The sequence below is a fragment of the Carcharhinus amblyrhynchos genome, chromosome 16 (genome assembly GCF_965287045.1).
Source record: "Carcharhinus amblyrhynchos chromosome 16, sCarAmb.v2.hapA, whole genome shotgun sequence".
Lineage (NCBI taxonomy): Eukaryota > Metazoa > Chordata > Chondrichthyes > Carcharhiniformes > Carcharhinidae > Carcharhinus > Carcharhinus amblyrhynchos.
In genome coordinates this window covers 31,420,242-31,437,552 of record NC_137339.1, presented here as the reverse complement: position 1 = coordinate 31,437,552, position 17,311 = coordinate 31,420,242, and the positions used below count along the sequence as shown (strand labels likewise).

General features: G+C 38.0%; 1 protein-coding gene across 1 annotated transcript in view; it reads right to left on the bottom strand.

The window, feature by feature from the left end:
- Positions 1-17,311, bottom strand: part of gmeb2 (glucocorticoid modulatory element binding protein 2) — a 69,888-nt gene that overhangs the window by 7,810 nt on the left and 44,767 nt on the right. Inside the window, exons 6-9 of the mRNA XM_080204958.1 lie at positions 15,605-15,762; positions 10,708-10,779; positions 9,974-10,111; positions 4,910-5,032 (exon numbers count right to left, since the gene is read on the bottom strand). Coding sequence (XP_080061084.1) covers positions 4,910-5,032; positions 9,974-10,111; positions 10,708-10,779; positions 15,605-15,762 — 491 coding nt within the window. The remainder of the gene's footprint in view (positions 1-4,909; positions 5,033-9,973; positions 10,112-10,707; positions 10,780-15,604; positions 15,763-17,311) is intronic.

The window sequence follows — 17,311 nt, the reverse complement described above, 5'->3', positions numbered from 1 at the left end:
AATATTGTTATTCTACTTACCTCTCCCACACTCCTGAGGTCCCTGGTGGACTATCTCTCGTTTGAAGGAACTACATTTCTGTTGATTTCCTCAGCCATTTCCATCCGCACCAACTCGGTGGACAGGCTGTCTTCTTTCTCTGGTCCTTGGGAAAGATCACCCCACTTCACTCTCTCAGAGTCGCAGGGGCTCCAGGTAAGAGTCTTGCAGTCCCAAAAATCCATGTGCAGGTGAGCTATTGCAACCTGTGCCGTCATCCTTTTAATTAGAAATTCTTCCTTTGGGAGAATTGGCACATCATCATTGTCACATCTGTGCCCTTCATGATTGGAAAAGGAACATGAAAGCAGGATAGTAATACCATGGTTCAGTTAAAGAACTTTAGGAAAGCCCATTTAAGAAGAGCTCAATGAGTTTCCGATCCCACTAATTATGATGGTAAGGAGAAAGGTAAAAAAAGTCTGCCCTTGACTTCATTAAATTAATTTCTGTCAACCACAAATAAGTCAAAAGCAGGATTAGAAGATTTCAACGATTGAAAAAAGATGAAGTAATATTGTGAAGAAAGAACGAAGGATGTGGTGGCGTAAGTGAACGCAGAATAAAGTTTACATCTTGTTATCAAATAAATGCAAGTTTTTTGTATATTACAGGGTAAAAGTTAATTTCCTTTTTTGAATAGGACTGAATTAGCCATTCATCCAGTATCTTATCTGCCAATTACTTTATCTCAACAAATGTTATTTTTGGAACCAAATTTGTACAACAATTTGAACAACAATCCCATATGCACAGGAGTTCTGTTCTTGCTCTAACTCCAGTTCTGTCTTTTTTGAATTGAGTAGTTTGATGTACTAATGCTCTTAATGCAGTTCATCAACAGACATGAAAAGAGGAAAAGACAGATGAATAATTAAATCTAATAGCCACAAAAAGAAGTCATTTGGACCATTACAAATTACAGTCTACTGGAACAGCTAACAAACTAGTCCTATTCCCCTGATTTCCCTCCATTTCTTTTTTAAATCTGTGTTCACTTAGAAGAATTTATTTTTCTTTGAAAATTAATCAAATTCCTCGAGTAGGATTATGAATTCAATTTCCAGCACTGTTTCTGTTATGACATCTTTGTCCCAACAATCTTCTGCATATATACAAAAATGCTTTATCACTTCATTTCTTCATTTGATGATGATGTTAAATTCATGTCCTCTAGTTACCAAGTCAGCAATGAGTGGAAATACATGTTTTCTCTATTCAGCTGAACACTTTAATAGCTCTCGTTTTAACTTTCTCTACAGTAAAACAAGTTCTAGTTTTTCTAGTCCCTGCTTATTCCTGGTATCGTTTCATGTGAAGCACTTGTAAGAACAATAAAATATTAAAACAAATACGTTTCATAGTTTTGTGAATCTGGGAAAATGAATTAAGAAAAGTAGATTATGAGGGAGCTGTTGTTTTAACACAAATGGAAGACAGGTTGCTTAAAACGCTTTCTTTAGAGAATTGGGTCAGCAATAACTAATTCCACTAATGTAGCTACTTTCATTTAGTAAAATACACCATGACACTTCACATTGAAGACATTGAGCAGTGAGTAGAGCAGACGTAATTTTATTGATGTTTGCAATAAAGTTGAAGTTAAAGGATGGAGAGCAGATAGGGTGTACCTTTCAGATGGCAAGCCTTTTCTTATATCTTATCAAGCAATACAGGAGCATTGTTAGAATAGCTTCCCATTTATTGAAGCTGTACTCAAGTCTCAACAAACTTTAGCTGATAAGGAGTTAATTGTGATGGAGAGAAGAAAGGCTGGGCACAAATAAAACGCTTTTGTGGTTGTTAAAGTCAGAGAGAATGTGAGGCCAGAAGGGATAGAATATCATAAGATAAAGAAATACTGACGTGTGTGGTAGCTGTTATTTAAACTTGAAAGAAAGATAACAAAATTATTTTGGAACAATTGAAGGAAACAAGTTTTTCAGTGGCTCTCTAAAGGCAGTGCAGTAGGTTAAGTTGTAATGATTCAGACAACATAAATGGAGAAATGGAGCAATAAAATGAAACCCAGGCTTCATTGGGAAAGTGCTTTCCAAATACAATGCCGTTTTAGATAACTCTGATTATTGATTAAAAAGTACATATGCCACAGTTATCTGAGAGCCAGCAGGAATTCAGGCTTATTAAGAATTGCAACAGCAAAGGTCCCAGTCCCACTGACCTATTCCACTTTCTACGTTAGAAAATACTGCACCCGTTATGTGCCCTGTTGCAGTCAGAGTTCAGAAAGAGCGGAGATTAAAAAAAACATTCTAATGTACACAGAATGTCTAAGAATGCTTTTTTACATCAGACCAACTGCGGACCTCGAGTATGTATTATTACACCGAACGTCAATTGTAAACTGGATGGCCTTCCACAGAGGTCACAGTTACAAAACTGTAGTCACGTAACGGGGACAGGTCACGGGTTTTAGTGACTTCAAGTTTTCTGTATTTTAAAACCAAGACTAGCTTAAGCCAAAAAATATTTTGGAAATTTCTGACCCATTCCCAGTAACTAATGGTGTTAAGCAAGCTGCATGCTAGCTAGCAACGGCCTCTTTAGCATGTTTTTTTCTGAAATAATCTCTGTTGCCTTCCATCATAGTGACTGAAATCAGGTATTGCATGTGTGGGAAGCTGCTCAAGCTGAGATGTCTCTAGGCAAAGACCAGAGTTTCCAAGGAGATAGTCCCAATTTCCCATTGCTAATGATTGTACGTGAGAACTAGCTGCCCGATTAGAGCTGTCCATGTTGGTTTGCACGTCTTGTTCTCCAATGCACGTGACAACTTTGATCTTAACTCAATATGAAGAAAACTGAAATCATGCACCAGCCTGTTCCAGGCAAACCTATCTTGAGCCGAATGTTTCAGTCCATAAGCAGAACCTGTCAACAGCAGAGAAGTTCACTTATCTCAGCAACACACTCTATGACAGTCTCCAAAGATAACTTCACTTATCTCAACAACACAGACTCTATGTGGTGTCCAAGGATGTGCAATTAGCCAAGATAAATACACAGCGTTGTGGATCAAGAGTGGTGGGGACGGTTGATTAAGAAGTTCTTTGGAAAGTCTGTGCAGACTTCATGGGCGGAATGGCCTCCTTTTGCGTTGTAGGGATTCTATTATTACAATGACGAGGAAAATACAGGAATTGCAAAAACAACCGTAGCCTTCTTCAGACTCTGAACATCAGTTTGGGAATGACGGAAGTAAGTCTTTTTTGGATAGAACTAAGCTTTAGTCATTCTCCCAGTGTCTTATTTGGCAGTTACTTTATCTCAAATGTTATTTTTGGAACCAAATTTGTACAACAATTTGAACAACAACCATATGCACAGGAGTTCAGTTCTTGCTCTAGCTCCAGTTCTGTCTTTTTTAATTGAGTAATTTGATGTGCTAATGCTCTTAATGCAGTTCATCAACAGACATTACCTCTTGAATCATCTCCATCCACACCTTCTTCTTGTCACCGGTTGCATTTAATACCCTGCTACTGTGGAACAGGATCCCTCTGGTTCCTCAGAGTGCCAGCACCACATCAAGGGAGATATTACTGAAACGTAGCGCAATCTTTATCCAATCTCAACTTTATCTGTGAACCTCCTCTTCCTTTATTGCAAACTCTAACTTTTCTGAACTCCATCTCTACATTGATTCTTCAAATACTGGGGTTGAGATGACATCATAAGACCTTCACTACGTCCTCAGCTGAGCTTTGGATACAAAACCCAAAGGTAAAATGCTCATGAAGTGACTCAGTTAAGTTGTTGACTGACTGCACTGAATTGACTTCTGGGCTTTCTGCATTCTGTCAGATCGCCACCCTTCCCTATTTCCATTTTAGAACAAATTTCAAAGCCTGCACAGCTGGGTAAAGATTATTCAAACTAATTAATTGAAGAGCAATGCTTTTCTTGCCTGGCTTATGCAGGTTGCAGATCCCTTGCAGAGGGCACAATGCTGAAAGTACTCTCTACCCTTACCAAACAAAAGCCCAGAAAAGGTCTGTGCATGACTGTAAAAGGCATGCACCGATCATTCATTGTTGACTGAAAAGTCCAGGCCCATCTGTTTTCCCGTGCAAATAGTCCTTGATACATTTCAACTGTTCCTAACTATTTTCATTTTGCATTCCACGCACCTTTTGCCAACCCTGACTGGTTTGATTCTTCCTTTCCTCATTGATTTCTTCTCTTTAATTTATTTCAATTACCAATTTTCTGCCTATAGATTAGTTAAACATCAGTTTGAGGACACTCCCTCACTCTGTGATACACCCACTGAAGATGGTGCCATCCAGGTGTTATTCCCAGAATTTAGCACAGTAAAATGAGATGAACTATAACTTCATTGAAACTGCAGCATTTAGTCGATAGCAACAGGTTGAAGTGCACTTTACATGACAGAAACATGGAATGATGATTCTGCCTACAATCTCTCGCACGCTATTACAATATCACAGGAAGGTACTGTGGGGACACCAACACTTACCAAACAGGGAGACAGGAGTCATCTAAAGCTGTGCATTCTCAACAATCTAGTTGTACAGTACTATTAATAATGACAAACAGATTAGGCAGAATTTTATGGCCTCGCTTGAGCAAGACTGGAAATTCTGGCCTAAAGTCAATGCACATTTCCTTTATCTGCCCCCTCGCCTGCTCTGATTCCGTGGTGGGCAATGCGGTAGAATTCCAGTGATTATCTCCCCAACTCTCACTTCTGAAAGGGGAGTAAATATAAAGACACTTCAAAAACATCCTAACAGTTAGCACAAAATAAAAAATTCTACTTTTTGCAACAATTAAATCAGAACCCTATTAGCTTTCAGCAGCAGGACATTAATGCACATAAACTGACCTGCTAAATCTCGTGTGTACTGTTCTCGCGAACGATCCATCTGACTCTTGTGACTTGCTAAAACTTTTTTAACAAGGTCCAAAAGACCAAAGCTTTGTACAATATTGTTGAGAATAACTGCATCTGAAAATAATAAAGATAATCATTAAATACATGGCAAGTTTTTAAAACAAAGAGAAGTACGTACAGCTAGTGGGACCAAAAAATTAACCAGAACTTCTTTGGTATTTGTTTATCCAAAAATTATATAAATACATAATTTCCAAAAACAAGTAAATTAAAAATAGTGTCTGCTGGTATTATTTCTGGTGTGGTTTTTGAAGAGATCAGATACTCCTGCAACCTAAACTTACAGGGCAAAATTCATTGGCCAATTTTGAGGCATGGGGTTACGATTTACCGTCTACCCACACCCAAGGGAAATGAGGTGGGTAAGGTACAAAATTCATACACCCATTCCATTTTCCTCATATCAACTTGACCACAGTGGTCTTGCTCAGCTCCCCACTCCAGTGCACTGCCAAAGTCCTCTACATATTGCCTCAACAATGGACTTCTGTATGATCAAAAAATGTAACTGTTAGGAAAGCAAAGGTAGCTTTAAGGGATTTTATATTCATATTGGTAAACATCAGAAATAAAGTATAGTTTTAAAATGTTTCTGTGGAAGGATGGTAAAGCCTATAGTTCGATTCATGCTAGACAAAGGTGTTTGGATGTGTGGGGGGTTACTTAATTCAAATTGTGCTTCTCGTGCCCAGAGAGGGTAATGGCATGAAAATTAATAACCTAGCAGAAACATGTGACCATTGCTTAGCAACTGGGGACCCTTTTAAGGTAGAAAGGCCTTTGAGTTTAGTTTTAGCTTAATTTGTTAACAGTTAAGGATAAGACACTGGGGAATGAACATCTCTCAACTCTGCCAGGAAAAAGCAAGATGAACAGGATAAGGGAGCTGCAAAGAGACAGACTTACCAACAAACAAAATACAGTCCAGATAACCACGGTACTGGGACAGAAAAAATGTCTTACGGAGACTGAAGTTAAGAGAACAGAGACCCATAAACTGAACAAGGCATAATTCCAAGAAGAATACAAGGGAAAAACAGACAGAATGCTGTTGAGTATAAAAGGCAGTAACCAGTAATAAAGTGGGAAAGCAAACCCTAGAGATAAATCAAAAGTCTGATGCCATCTTAATAAAGTCTGGGAATCAATAGTTAATTCAATTGTGAACAATTGGTACAACAGTCAACACAAAGAAATCCTAAAAGGAGAGTTGTAAAACCTGGATTCTTTTTAAAAGTATGATTTGGAAAACCCAGATGGATTTTTCAATACAAACAACTGACAGAAAGCACTGTTTAAAACAGAATTTGCAAGTAGGTGTTTTTGAATGTGGAATTAGAACTCATGTAGAAACCAGAGTTCAGTGAGACAAGGTGGCTCACAGTATAAGAATCATCTAGGGGAGTTTGGGGAGAAATCCACAGCCATTCATTTAGGCCCAAAGTTAATCATAGAATCCCTACAATGCAGAAGGAGGCAATTTGGCCCATCAAGTCTGCACCAACAACAATTCCACCCAGGACCTATTCCCATAATCTCACATATTTACCCCGATAATCCCCCTGACACGAAAGGACAATTTAGCATGGCCAACCACACTAACCCACACATCTTTGGATGTGGGAGAAAACCAGAGCACCCGGAGGAAACCCATATAGAAACTGGAAGAATGTGCAAACTCCACACAGACCACTCGTCACCCGATGCCAAAATTGAACCTGGGTCCCTGGCTCTGTGAGGCAGCAGTGCTAACAAATGTGCCACCATAAATAGTGTATTTGACCACAACCAGTATGTTTAAAGGGACCTATTGTACTACTGTGACTTAACATATTTTTTGTGCTCCATGTTTACCTTAACGCCTCTATATATTTGTGAAGCTAAGCAGGAAGTAAAGGAGTATTATTATCATAATCCAAGTCTTCGTGTTTAATACATTTCTTTTTGTTATTAAAACCAATTGTGACTCTGTTCCTCCTTATTTTCTGAAAAAAGGTGCAAGTTAGGGCCTTTTGAGTCACATTCCATTTTGGGATCTTTCCATCCAGTTATAACACCAACTAGGATCATAACACAACATAGTTTTATGAAAAGGAAAGGGTGTTTGACAAATTTATTAGTAATTTTTATGATCCAATTGGTAAGGTTGATAAAGAGGAACCAATAGATGCGGGGTACTTGAATTTCCAAAAGGAAATAAGGTGTTACAGAAAAGGTTATTGCACAAAATAAAGGCTCTTGGAGCTGAGATTAATACATCAGCATGGACAGATGATTAAGGGACAGGAAGCAAAGAGGGGAGATAAACAGGGCATCTGAAGTTGGTATAACAAGTGTCACAAAGATCAGAATTGGGGCCTTACCGATTAACAATCTATATTAATGACAAGGACAAAGATACAGAGAGTAATAAATGTTGATGATACAAATTGAAGTGAAAATAGAATATATGAAGAGGACACAAACATACTGTAATGAGACAAAAAAGTATAAGTGAGTGTGCAATAAGATAGCAGATGCAGTATAAGTTGGAAAGTGTGAGGCAATTTACATTTTTTGTGTCAAGCCAAGGAAAGTAGAATCTTTTTTTAAAAGATGCAGATCTTTTAAATGTTGATGTTTGGAGAGATTTGCCTATGCTTATACAAGGAACACATGCAGGCACAACAAATAGTTAGGAAGGCAAATGGCACGTTTGTCTTTATTGCAGGATAATTGGAGTACCAGAATAAGGAAGTCTTTCTACAATTGTAGAGGGTTATAGTGAGATTATACCTGGTACTGTGCATATTTAAGACAGAATGCACTTGTTTTGGAGGTGATGTAGCAAAGGTTCACTGGATGGTTCCTGAAATGAAAGGGTTGCCTTATGATGACAGGCTGAGTAAATTGGGCCTATACTGTCTGGAGTTTGGAAGAATGAGAGGTAATCTCATTGAAACATACAATTTTCTGAAATGGAATATGGACACAGAGGTTGTATCCCCTAACTGATGAACTTAGAAAACAGGGGTTCAATGATGGTCAATTACTTCAGACTGAGGTGAAATAAAACTTTGTCATTCAGTGGAGCATGAATCTCAGACTTGTTGACTCCCAGAGGTTATGAAAGTTTCATTATTGGGATGGACAGATTTTTATTGAGCCAAGCAATATGGTGAATAGTGGGAAAGTATTCATCCAGAAGACCAGCCATAGTCAACCACATTCTATCTGCTTTTCCCTCGCATTCTCACCTCAACAATACTTTGCTCAGCTTCTGGGACTCCGTTCTCTTAAGTTCAGGCTTCCAAAGACATTGGGAGCAATTCTCCCATCGCAACCCGCACATTTTATGGCAGGTTGGATCAGGAGATGCTTGTGCCGGCCATTTTGCAGGATTCACATATGCATTCCCAATGCATGTGCATCTCCCAGAACCAGAGAATAGGTGCAATCGGGACCTTGCTGGAAACCAGTAGGAACAAAGGTAAGTGATTTTAATCTGTTTTAAATGTATTTTTAATCTATTTTACATGTCATCATTGGGCCCAGCACACAACTTGCCGGGCCCAATAGCATCTCTCACCCTTTCCAGGAGTATTTCATTCCGGCGTGTTTGAAAGTAGCTTCCCACATTTGGGGAACTAGCGGGAGACCCCGCCGGAGTGAAGGGGGAGCAATCAGGGCCCCCAGGGGGTCGGGCAATGGTGCCCCCTGAGCATGGGGCCTCTGGCACTGTCGAAGGGGCAAAGTGCCCATGCCCAGCTGGCATCGGGCAGCATCAAGGGGGCGTGGATTAGGGAGCAATCAGTGGGGATGAGGGGTCCTGCTGCCACTCTGCATGGAGATCGGTCTGGGCTGGAGAGAGGCCAATGATCAGGGCGGGCGGGGGTGGAGAAAGACACTGGAGATCCTGCCCTCAGCTTCTCGTAATATCTTTTCACTGATGAAATACTGAAATAACTTTACAATGAAGTTTCTTCATCTGAAGTTTTTTTCCAATTCTTCTGATCCATCTCTTAACATTTTCTACACATTGCTATATTCCTTAATATTACCAAACCAAAATCTGCACTGTTTATTGACGTTTCCCTGTTGCTGTGAGTCACAAAGCAGTCATGTGCTAGGCGTACCAAATCAAAGCTACTTAGGTGTTCCCAATTTGTATTTAGTTAACTGAATTCACCCATTAATAATTGTTTTCCCACATCCTTAACATCTTCACAGAAAGCAAACTATTATTTTTTATTCTCACTGGCTCTGTAGTTTACCCCAAATGTCAGATTAAGAATGTCTAATCCCAGTGATTCATTGAATAACTTACTACCTCCTGCACAATCTCTTAAACCTCTCCAGAATTCCTGACATAAAAGATTACACCATTTCCACTTTTATGTCTCTTTCTCTTCCCAATACTCTGTCCTCCTAAGTGTTTATTTATTGCAACTCTTTAAGGTCACTCATGTTTTGGATATGCTGTCATATCACAGTTCCCTACTGCCATAATTTCTTTTTGGCATACTCCTGTTATTAATGTATATCTATCATATTGTAGATTTGCCTCCTTTCTTGATTCCCAAGAGCATTTGCCTACGTTCCCCTACACTCAATCAGGTTTCTACCTGCTCGTTGATTACTTTTCATTCAAAATCTACTCACAGCAAGGTTAGGAATATTGCCTATTATGATAAGCTAAACTTTAGATAAGGAGGGCATTAAAAGAGAAAATGTCATTTTTCCAGCTCTCTGATGGTGGGGGAAGATATACCTATTCCTGCATCAAGATTTGTTTACAGATGATAATCAGCTGGGAAAGATAGTGGATGGATGGAAAGTCTGACAAAATCCCTAATGTGATATTCCTTTGTGCACTTCAGCCAGGTGCAACAACAGGAAAGTACGACCTGTGAAGTCATGTTTCAATTTATATTTTACAAATGTATTCCTTACAGTGTGAACTGCCATCTTCCTCACGTTTTAAAAGGAAGTGAAGTGTGCTCTTGGTGCACTCACCGCTAACTTGAAGAGGAGGCTGATGCACTCTTTGCTGAAGACCTTTCAGTGTACCTTGCATCTCCTGTTGAAACTCCAGTATGACTTCTTCCAGTAAACCCGCTTCTTTCAATCCACGCCAAAACGAGAAAGTATCCTCTTTGTTTGAGGAAAGATAATAACATGAATAACAGCATGAATGAAAAAATTTAGAGTCAAACCACCTCACTCAAAATCAAATGCAAAATTTTAGTATCAGAAAACAACAAGACTAATCATTGTGCCTGTGCTCACTCCCTTACTGGTCTAATCCCACATACTTGCACCAGCCAATTTCAAGTATTTAGCTATTTCCCTGCAATTGATTCTAGTTTAGTAACCACCTGTGGTAAAGTATTCCATATCCTAGTAAAACATGTGGAAAACATATCATTTGTACTTTTACAGCATATTCATTGAAAACGTCCTTGAATTTATAATCTTCAGAAGTAGGAAAGCCTAAAAGACCATAAGAAGTATAGGAGTAGGCCGTTCGGCCCCTCAAACCTGCTCCACCATTAAATAGAATCACAGTTAATTCGATATTCCTCCCATCCACTTTCCTGTTTTTTTCCCATGACCCTTAAGAACCATATCTAGATTACACTTAGGCCTAACAGTTCCATCTATGTGCCAATGGTCTTTGTATAAATGCTTACAATACCTAGATAGATATTCTTTCATTGCAATTTTGAAGAATTTTTAAATCTCAGTACCTGGTATTGTTGAAATCCATTCAGAATTGTCTTCACAACTCTCAATTCTGGATGTAGCAGGTGAGCCATTAACTGAAAAAGTCAGGAATCAGTCATGAATTAGGTACTGAGGTATTCATCTGAAAAATAAATAACGTATTAGTCACTGAATCATTCAGAAGAATTTTCTTGTACCCCTTAATAAAATACATTTCAGTTGTAGATGTTCCTAGTATCCTTCACTTTTTGTTTCTCCTTAGCAGTGCACAAATGTTTCTGTGCCATTTTACAGATTTTACTATTCTATTGACCATAGCACGACCATCTTCACTTTCTTTATTAACTTTGCTGTCATTCAGTACATTAAGTAGAGCATGTACTTTACACATCTTTCAGCATTGTACATTAGATTGTTTAGTACAATATATGAATTGTGGCTGACAGGTTTTGCATATATTTGGTGGTTTTCTTCAATGGCAGGGCTATTGAGAAAAAGAAAGCATTCTTAAGCTCATTATTTTGCCTGTTTACAGCATTCTTGTGGCTGCTTTCCTAATTGAGAGACATCCTGCTGTTCTGTACATGAGAAATGTTTTGGGTGTGATAATCAGTTGATGGTAGTAAGCCAGGAATGGAGACTTGGTCCTGACAATTCACCCTGGCTGATCCCCAGTGAGTACAATTTTTTTTAAGTACTGGATCATTCTCTATAGTAGTTTGATTCACATGGTCAGAAATCCTGTTCCTGAGGTTACCGAGAATAGTCTCAAGAATCAATACACTGTACAATTCTTTTAACTGATTTACACACTACCGCTGTCTAACGTAAGTTATTTACAGAATGACACCACCTCTTTTCCAGTATTCCCACAAATTTGGAAGAATTATTAACTTTCATCTAACCCTCTTTTAATTTTTTTATAGGCGGTGTCTATAGCTCTTATATTTATGAAGAAACAAGGAGGAAATGTGACAACGGGCAGGTGGAAGGTGGGGGAAAAACAGGAAATCCTAGAGATGTGGAGGTTTTGTCAAATTTAATGGCAGGTCCTCATTATCTTTTACTTTTATGTACAATTTCTTGAAATGCAGCCAGTCAGATTCACAGGTTGGTCGTCTGCCAGACAGGAAGTTTACAACGGAAATCCACAGTCGCAAAGTCTTGAAATTTGTTTCTGGCAATTTGAAGAAAATGGGACAGAAAAGAGGATTGGACTGAATTGAAATGGAAGTGCGAAAAAATGGGCATATGGCAGTCAGGGGTCAGGGAAGTGCAAAAAAAAGGTGGGAGACAATAAAATATCATACAGGAAGATACAAGTGAATCTGTAGCAGGTTTTCTGGGAGGCCTCCTGATACAGACAGTACCAGAAAAAGCATTAATGTATTTGTTTCAGCAGATTCTATTTCCATTTATCTGCTAGATTTCTCAAACCCTGAAGAACCCAGGCAATCAGCAGTGAATTTAAATCAAAAGCCCAAATGCACTGTGGAAGCTTAGTTTAAATATTATAATGAATATAATGAAGTTTCCATCTTTCAAGAGTGAGACAGCTGTGTCACACAACCCATTCCTGTAAAAATGATGGGAGGCTCATATATGGCAAGATAGTGTCACATTTCACCATTTTTACTTTTAACCTCCAACCCAAACCTGTCTCTCATGTGGTTAGTGATGCCTAATATTAACATATTAACCCTCATGCAGCACAGGCAACCTATCAGGGGCACTAAATATAGCCCTGGGTGGTGAGGAACATGCCAGTGTCCTGGCACTCCCTCTTTAAAAATGGTGCCCTAATCTCTGTGAAGTCAGCGTTGGCATCTCTCTCAAGCCCCACCAGCATGATGGCAGTGCCTCCAGACTCTGTGCCTATAGCACCAGAGATTCTGGAAATAAAAACTCGGTTGTGCATCTGGAGAGCTAATTAGCAATTTTCTCATTGAAACTGACATTCAGAATGTCGGAAGATTCTTCCCTTTATACTAATATGCTACTCCCTACACAATGTAATCTTAAGCCACCTTTGATATGCCACCTTAAAAATACTTTCTGGAAGTCCAAGCATCTACAGTTCCCTTTATCCGCCTTGTTTGTCTCTTGTTCAAAAACTCTAATAAATTAATTAAACACAATTTCCCTTTCATAAATCCATGTTGAATCTGTCTGATAAAATTATGATTTGCTAGATATATTGCTATAACCTCCTTAATGATGAATTACAGCAATTTAGTTTCATACTCAACAGAACATTAGCAGAAATTAGAAAGATTATGAGTTTGGAAATTAGAGAGGCGATGGTGGGCCCACTAAATTCAGCACTGCACATAAAACAAGCCTATCATTTTTGAAAACCAGGTTCCCATTTGTTGCTAAGAAGCTAATTTAAATGTGCAATAATCTGAATAGATAAATAATTAATGGATTATCACTTATTAATCTAAGCCATGTTAATATTTTGTCCTCCATGCACTCTGGCATCGCTATATCATTCTAAATACAAAATATAATTCTTCTGAAGGAAACGTCTGCACCATAGTATAATCGACTCCTCTCCCACCTCCCATTGCCCAGTGTTCAATAAGAGTGTAAAATGAACCCTTAAGCTATAATAAAGGCAAAACACTACAGATGCTGGAATCTGAAATGGAAACAGAAAATGCTAGAGAAACGCAGGAGGTTAGATGGCATCTGTGGAGAGAGAATAGAGCCAACATTTCGAATAAGGATGACCCTTTGCCAGAGCTCCTTAACTTAATATCTGTATTCAATTAACCTTAATTACCTAATATTAATTTGTTACAAATAACCAGATATAAAATGTTTTGTAACATTCAAAACTGCACATCTCTTTTCTCTCTTGCATTTGGTGCCAAAACAAAATCCAGCTCCAAGTAACTATAATAGAGGCATCACCCAAAATAGCCTTCATGTGAATTGTTTCAATACTTGAAGTGTGTATTTACCATCCTTTATTTTTATTTTTAAAATCTCAACAATGGCAGCACATTCAGAGAAGGTTATCAAATCAATGCTGTTATTTTGTTGTATTGTAAACCTTTTCTTATATATTTCCATTGTAACTTCAGTATTTGCTCTGACGGCTTTGGCATGTGTCCAGTTTAATTCCAGCCATCTACAAAGATGAACTATCACTTTTGCTTCTGCGCCTCCATCCACCCAACCATTAGTTTTGTTTTCAGTGGAAAAGTGGCTCTAAAGTTTTCCATGAGAACCAAAGTTTAATTCTAAGATACTAGAGCCAAAGCATGTCCTGTATGTAGTCATTTAATTGGAAAAGTAGTCAAATAATTTCTGATGATCTTTTAAAAATCTATTTGAAAGTTCCCCATAAGAAAAACACCTGCTTTTTTAAAAATCTGAAATTAAACAAAAATGTACAAGAAGCAACATTACTATCCAAAAAAAATGTAAATGCACTTCACAGTAATTGCATTAGTTTTATGTGCTGATAGACCACAATATTTGCCATCATAGTTCACAACACCCTTAACAATATTTCTCTTCTTTTCTATATCTTTCATACACATTCCTATCAATACACCTCTAGTAATTGTCTAAACCAGCATTTAACCATAGCAAATCAAAATTAATCAATCACCCAAATTTTGTGGTGGTAATGACAGTAAAACTCTATGTTTGCCATCAGTACTCCGCCAGAACGAACAGCAGCTTTGAGGGTCCAGATGTCAGCAGAATAACACAGAAATCCAGAAATTGCTAAGATCTGCCAGGTGATGAACAACTGAGGACCTCACCCAAAAGTGGGATCTTTAAGCTGTGAACTGATGAAAACCTCCACTTTTACGTAGTAAGTCTTGAGAATAAACCTTTGATGAAGTTATACTTTGCTGAATGAGGGGTAACTAGATTTTTAAATGCCATACAAGTTTCATAATCACTGCTAAGCACCATCCAGTGGCCCGATAAAGCTAATTTTACACATGCAGAAGATCACATTTCCCCATAATAAAAAAATTCACAATTATATTAAATATTTTAATAACAATATTTTAGCTCCCATCTTAAACCAGTCAAAATTATTTTGCTATCTGAAAATTTAAGTTAAAAGTAATGGTAATAGTGTTTTAGTTTGCTGTGCATGAAAATATTTCAATGTGATTGGCCGTTTACCCTGTTTGCTCTCATCACTCTCCTGGATGCCTAAAGATCCCCATGACTTGGTGCCAGATTTCAACTGCCATCAAGAAAGGAAAGTGTCTGCCACAGATCGCTAAATCTCTCTGGCCAGCTTTCTTCGAAATCAACGGCAAGCATCTTTGTTTCACCATTGACCGCTAAATACTTGCAGTACTGCAACAACAAAAGCAAAATAGTGCTGGAAATCTGAATTAAAACAATAATTAAAGTAAAAAAATTTGGTACAAAAATAGAAATAAAAGAACTTGGATTTATTTATCACCTTACCAAGCTTTCAAGACATTTTAAAATATTTTACACCAAATTAATTATTCTTGCTTGCTGCTCATGTTGTTTCAAAGGCAACAGCACAAAGCAAGGTCCCAAAAAACTAACCGAAATGGATAACCAATTATTCGAGCATCGTCAGTGGTGATATCTAAGTAAAGAATATTGGCCAGCACATTGGAAGAACTCCCTTCTCATCTTCAAAGAGTATCATCAGGTTATATATATCCATCTGAACAAAGTGTGCATTAAGTGAATATCTCATCATGAAAGATAGCATCTCCAATAAGTGTAGCCTAGATTATGTTCTTCATTCCTGGACTATCATTAAACACATTTTAACTCAGAGATAAGAGTGCCACCAACTGTGCCAAACAAATACCTGCTTCTAAGCAGCAAAACTCTGTCATTCAATTTGACTTTCAGCATACAAAAGTGGCATAGATGTTAATAAAGAAAATGTGTTACCATCAGCTATTGCAGGAGTCACTGGGATGTACTCTGTTGATTGCTGACTGCTCAAAGATGATCTGGCACTGGAAAGATCAATTTTTGTACTACGACATGTATTGGAACACACTTTACCATGCTGGTAGAAATCCAGTTCCCCTGAATCCATGATTTTTCTTCAGTGAAGTAAAAGTAGAACAGATTCAATTAATAAGTTCTATCTGAAAATTACATATATGAATTATCAAGCAGAAGCAGATGGCATCGCAAATGACAACCTTTCTATTATTATCTACAAGAGTAAATTAAGTCAATAGGATTTATAAACTTCAATACACTTGCGGATGTTTGCCCTCTACTGGATGACATAATAGCTGCATGAGGTCCATCCATCCATTATGTTAGCTCAAGGGCAGATCCTAATTCAAATTTCACAATCAAGATTCTTGACAGAAGGGAGCAGTTGAGATAGTTTCCAACTATCTTCCTCATGGTTTTTATCTTATCCAACATGAACTGTCAATCTCACCTACTTTTAAATGGCTGAGGAGAGAAGGGGGGATGTGACAAAAAGCCACCTACACTCATCAGACACACATATTAAGCCAATATGTGGAGCTGACCTCCAGTTGTCAAGGCTTTCTGAAATGTGCCTGAACTCAATCCTTCCAAATGAGAGGCAGAAATATTGTCACTGATCTAGTGGTCACTGTAACCATATTGAATACCTTGCTCAATGCTACTCCCATACATAAAGACAAAGTTCTTGTCTCCAATAGCTGTGGCACAAATCCTTCACTACCTACCTCCGAGGTGGGAAAGCTATCACTAAGCCAAAAGTTCTCTTTCACTGCATAAACAAATTGCATTAAGCAAAAATGTTTGGCACAGCATAACCTCCTACTAACATAACAGAATCAAATAATGGCATGGCTTTTTGTGCCCCAGGGTTTCATTACAGTCATTAACTGAATTTGTATCTATTCTTGAAGCAATTGGCAAATCAGTTCTACAGAGAAGGACTCATGTGATAGAGTTCACCTGGTAATGCACAATGCATGATTTCACCATGTAAAATAGTTTATTGTTCAAATGATTTGTAACTAATGGTCATCTGGAAGAACTAAAAAATGTTCAAAACAATACCAATGCAGTCTTCATCCAGTAGCTGTGTGGTCTTTCCTCTCTTAGTTACAAAATTAATAGAACAATATCAGTGCTTAACATATTTTATGTTGCCTACATTGTGCTTCTGGTCACCAATGTTAAAAGAGAACATTATCATAGGCAGTGTTTTTATTCTATAGTATTCCTTGTGTAAAAACCAGCAAATAGGCACCAAGTAAATTAAGGACTAAATTAGATACTCCACAAAAACAAGTGCAGAGATAGTGATGCACAATTACCTTGTGCCAGTTCAATGTAATGTAACCACATATCAGCTTAGTACTGCAAGCTCGTTTAAATGATTGTCTTGTTCATTGACTATACTCATCAGCATAGGGCCCAAAATTCTAACTTGCTGATACCAGTTAAAAGCGTGCAACATTTAAAATGAAGGTACATTGTGGATGCTGTAGGTCATTAAGAAAAGTGTGCTGGTCAATAATCAACTGCGACTGACCATGAAGAGGGCAGAGGGGAATGGAAGGAAAAAAAGAAATAGGTGGAGAAAGAGGAACAGAGAGAGAACCTGCACTAAAGTTTCAAACACTGTACAGTGAT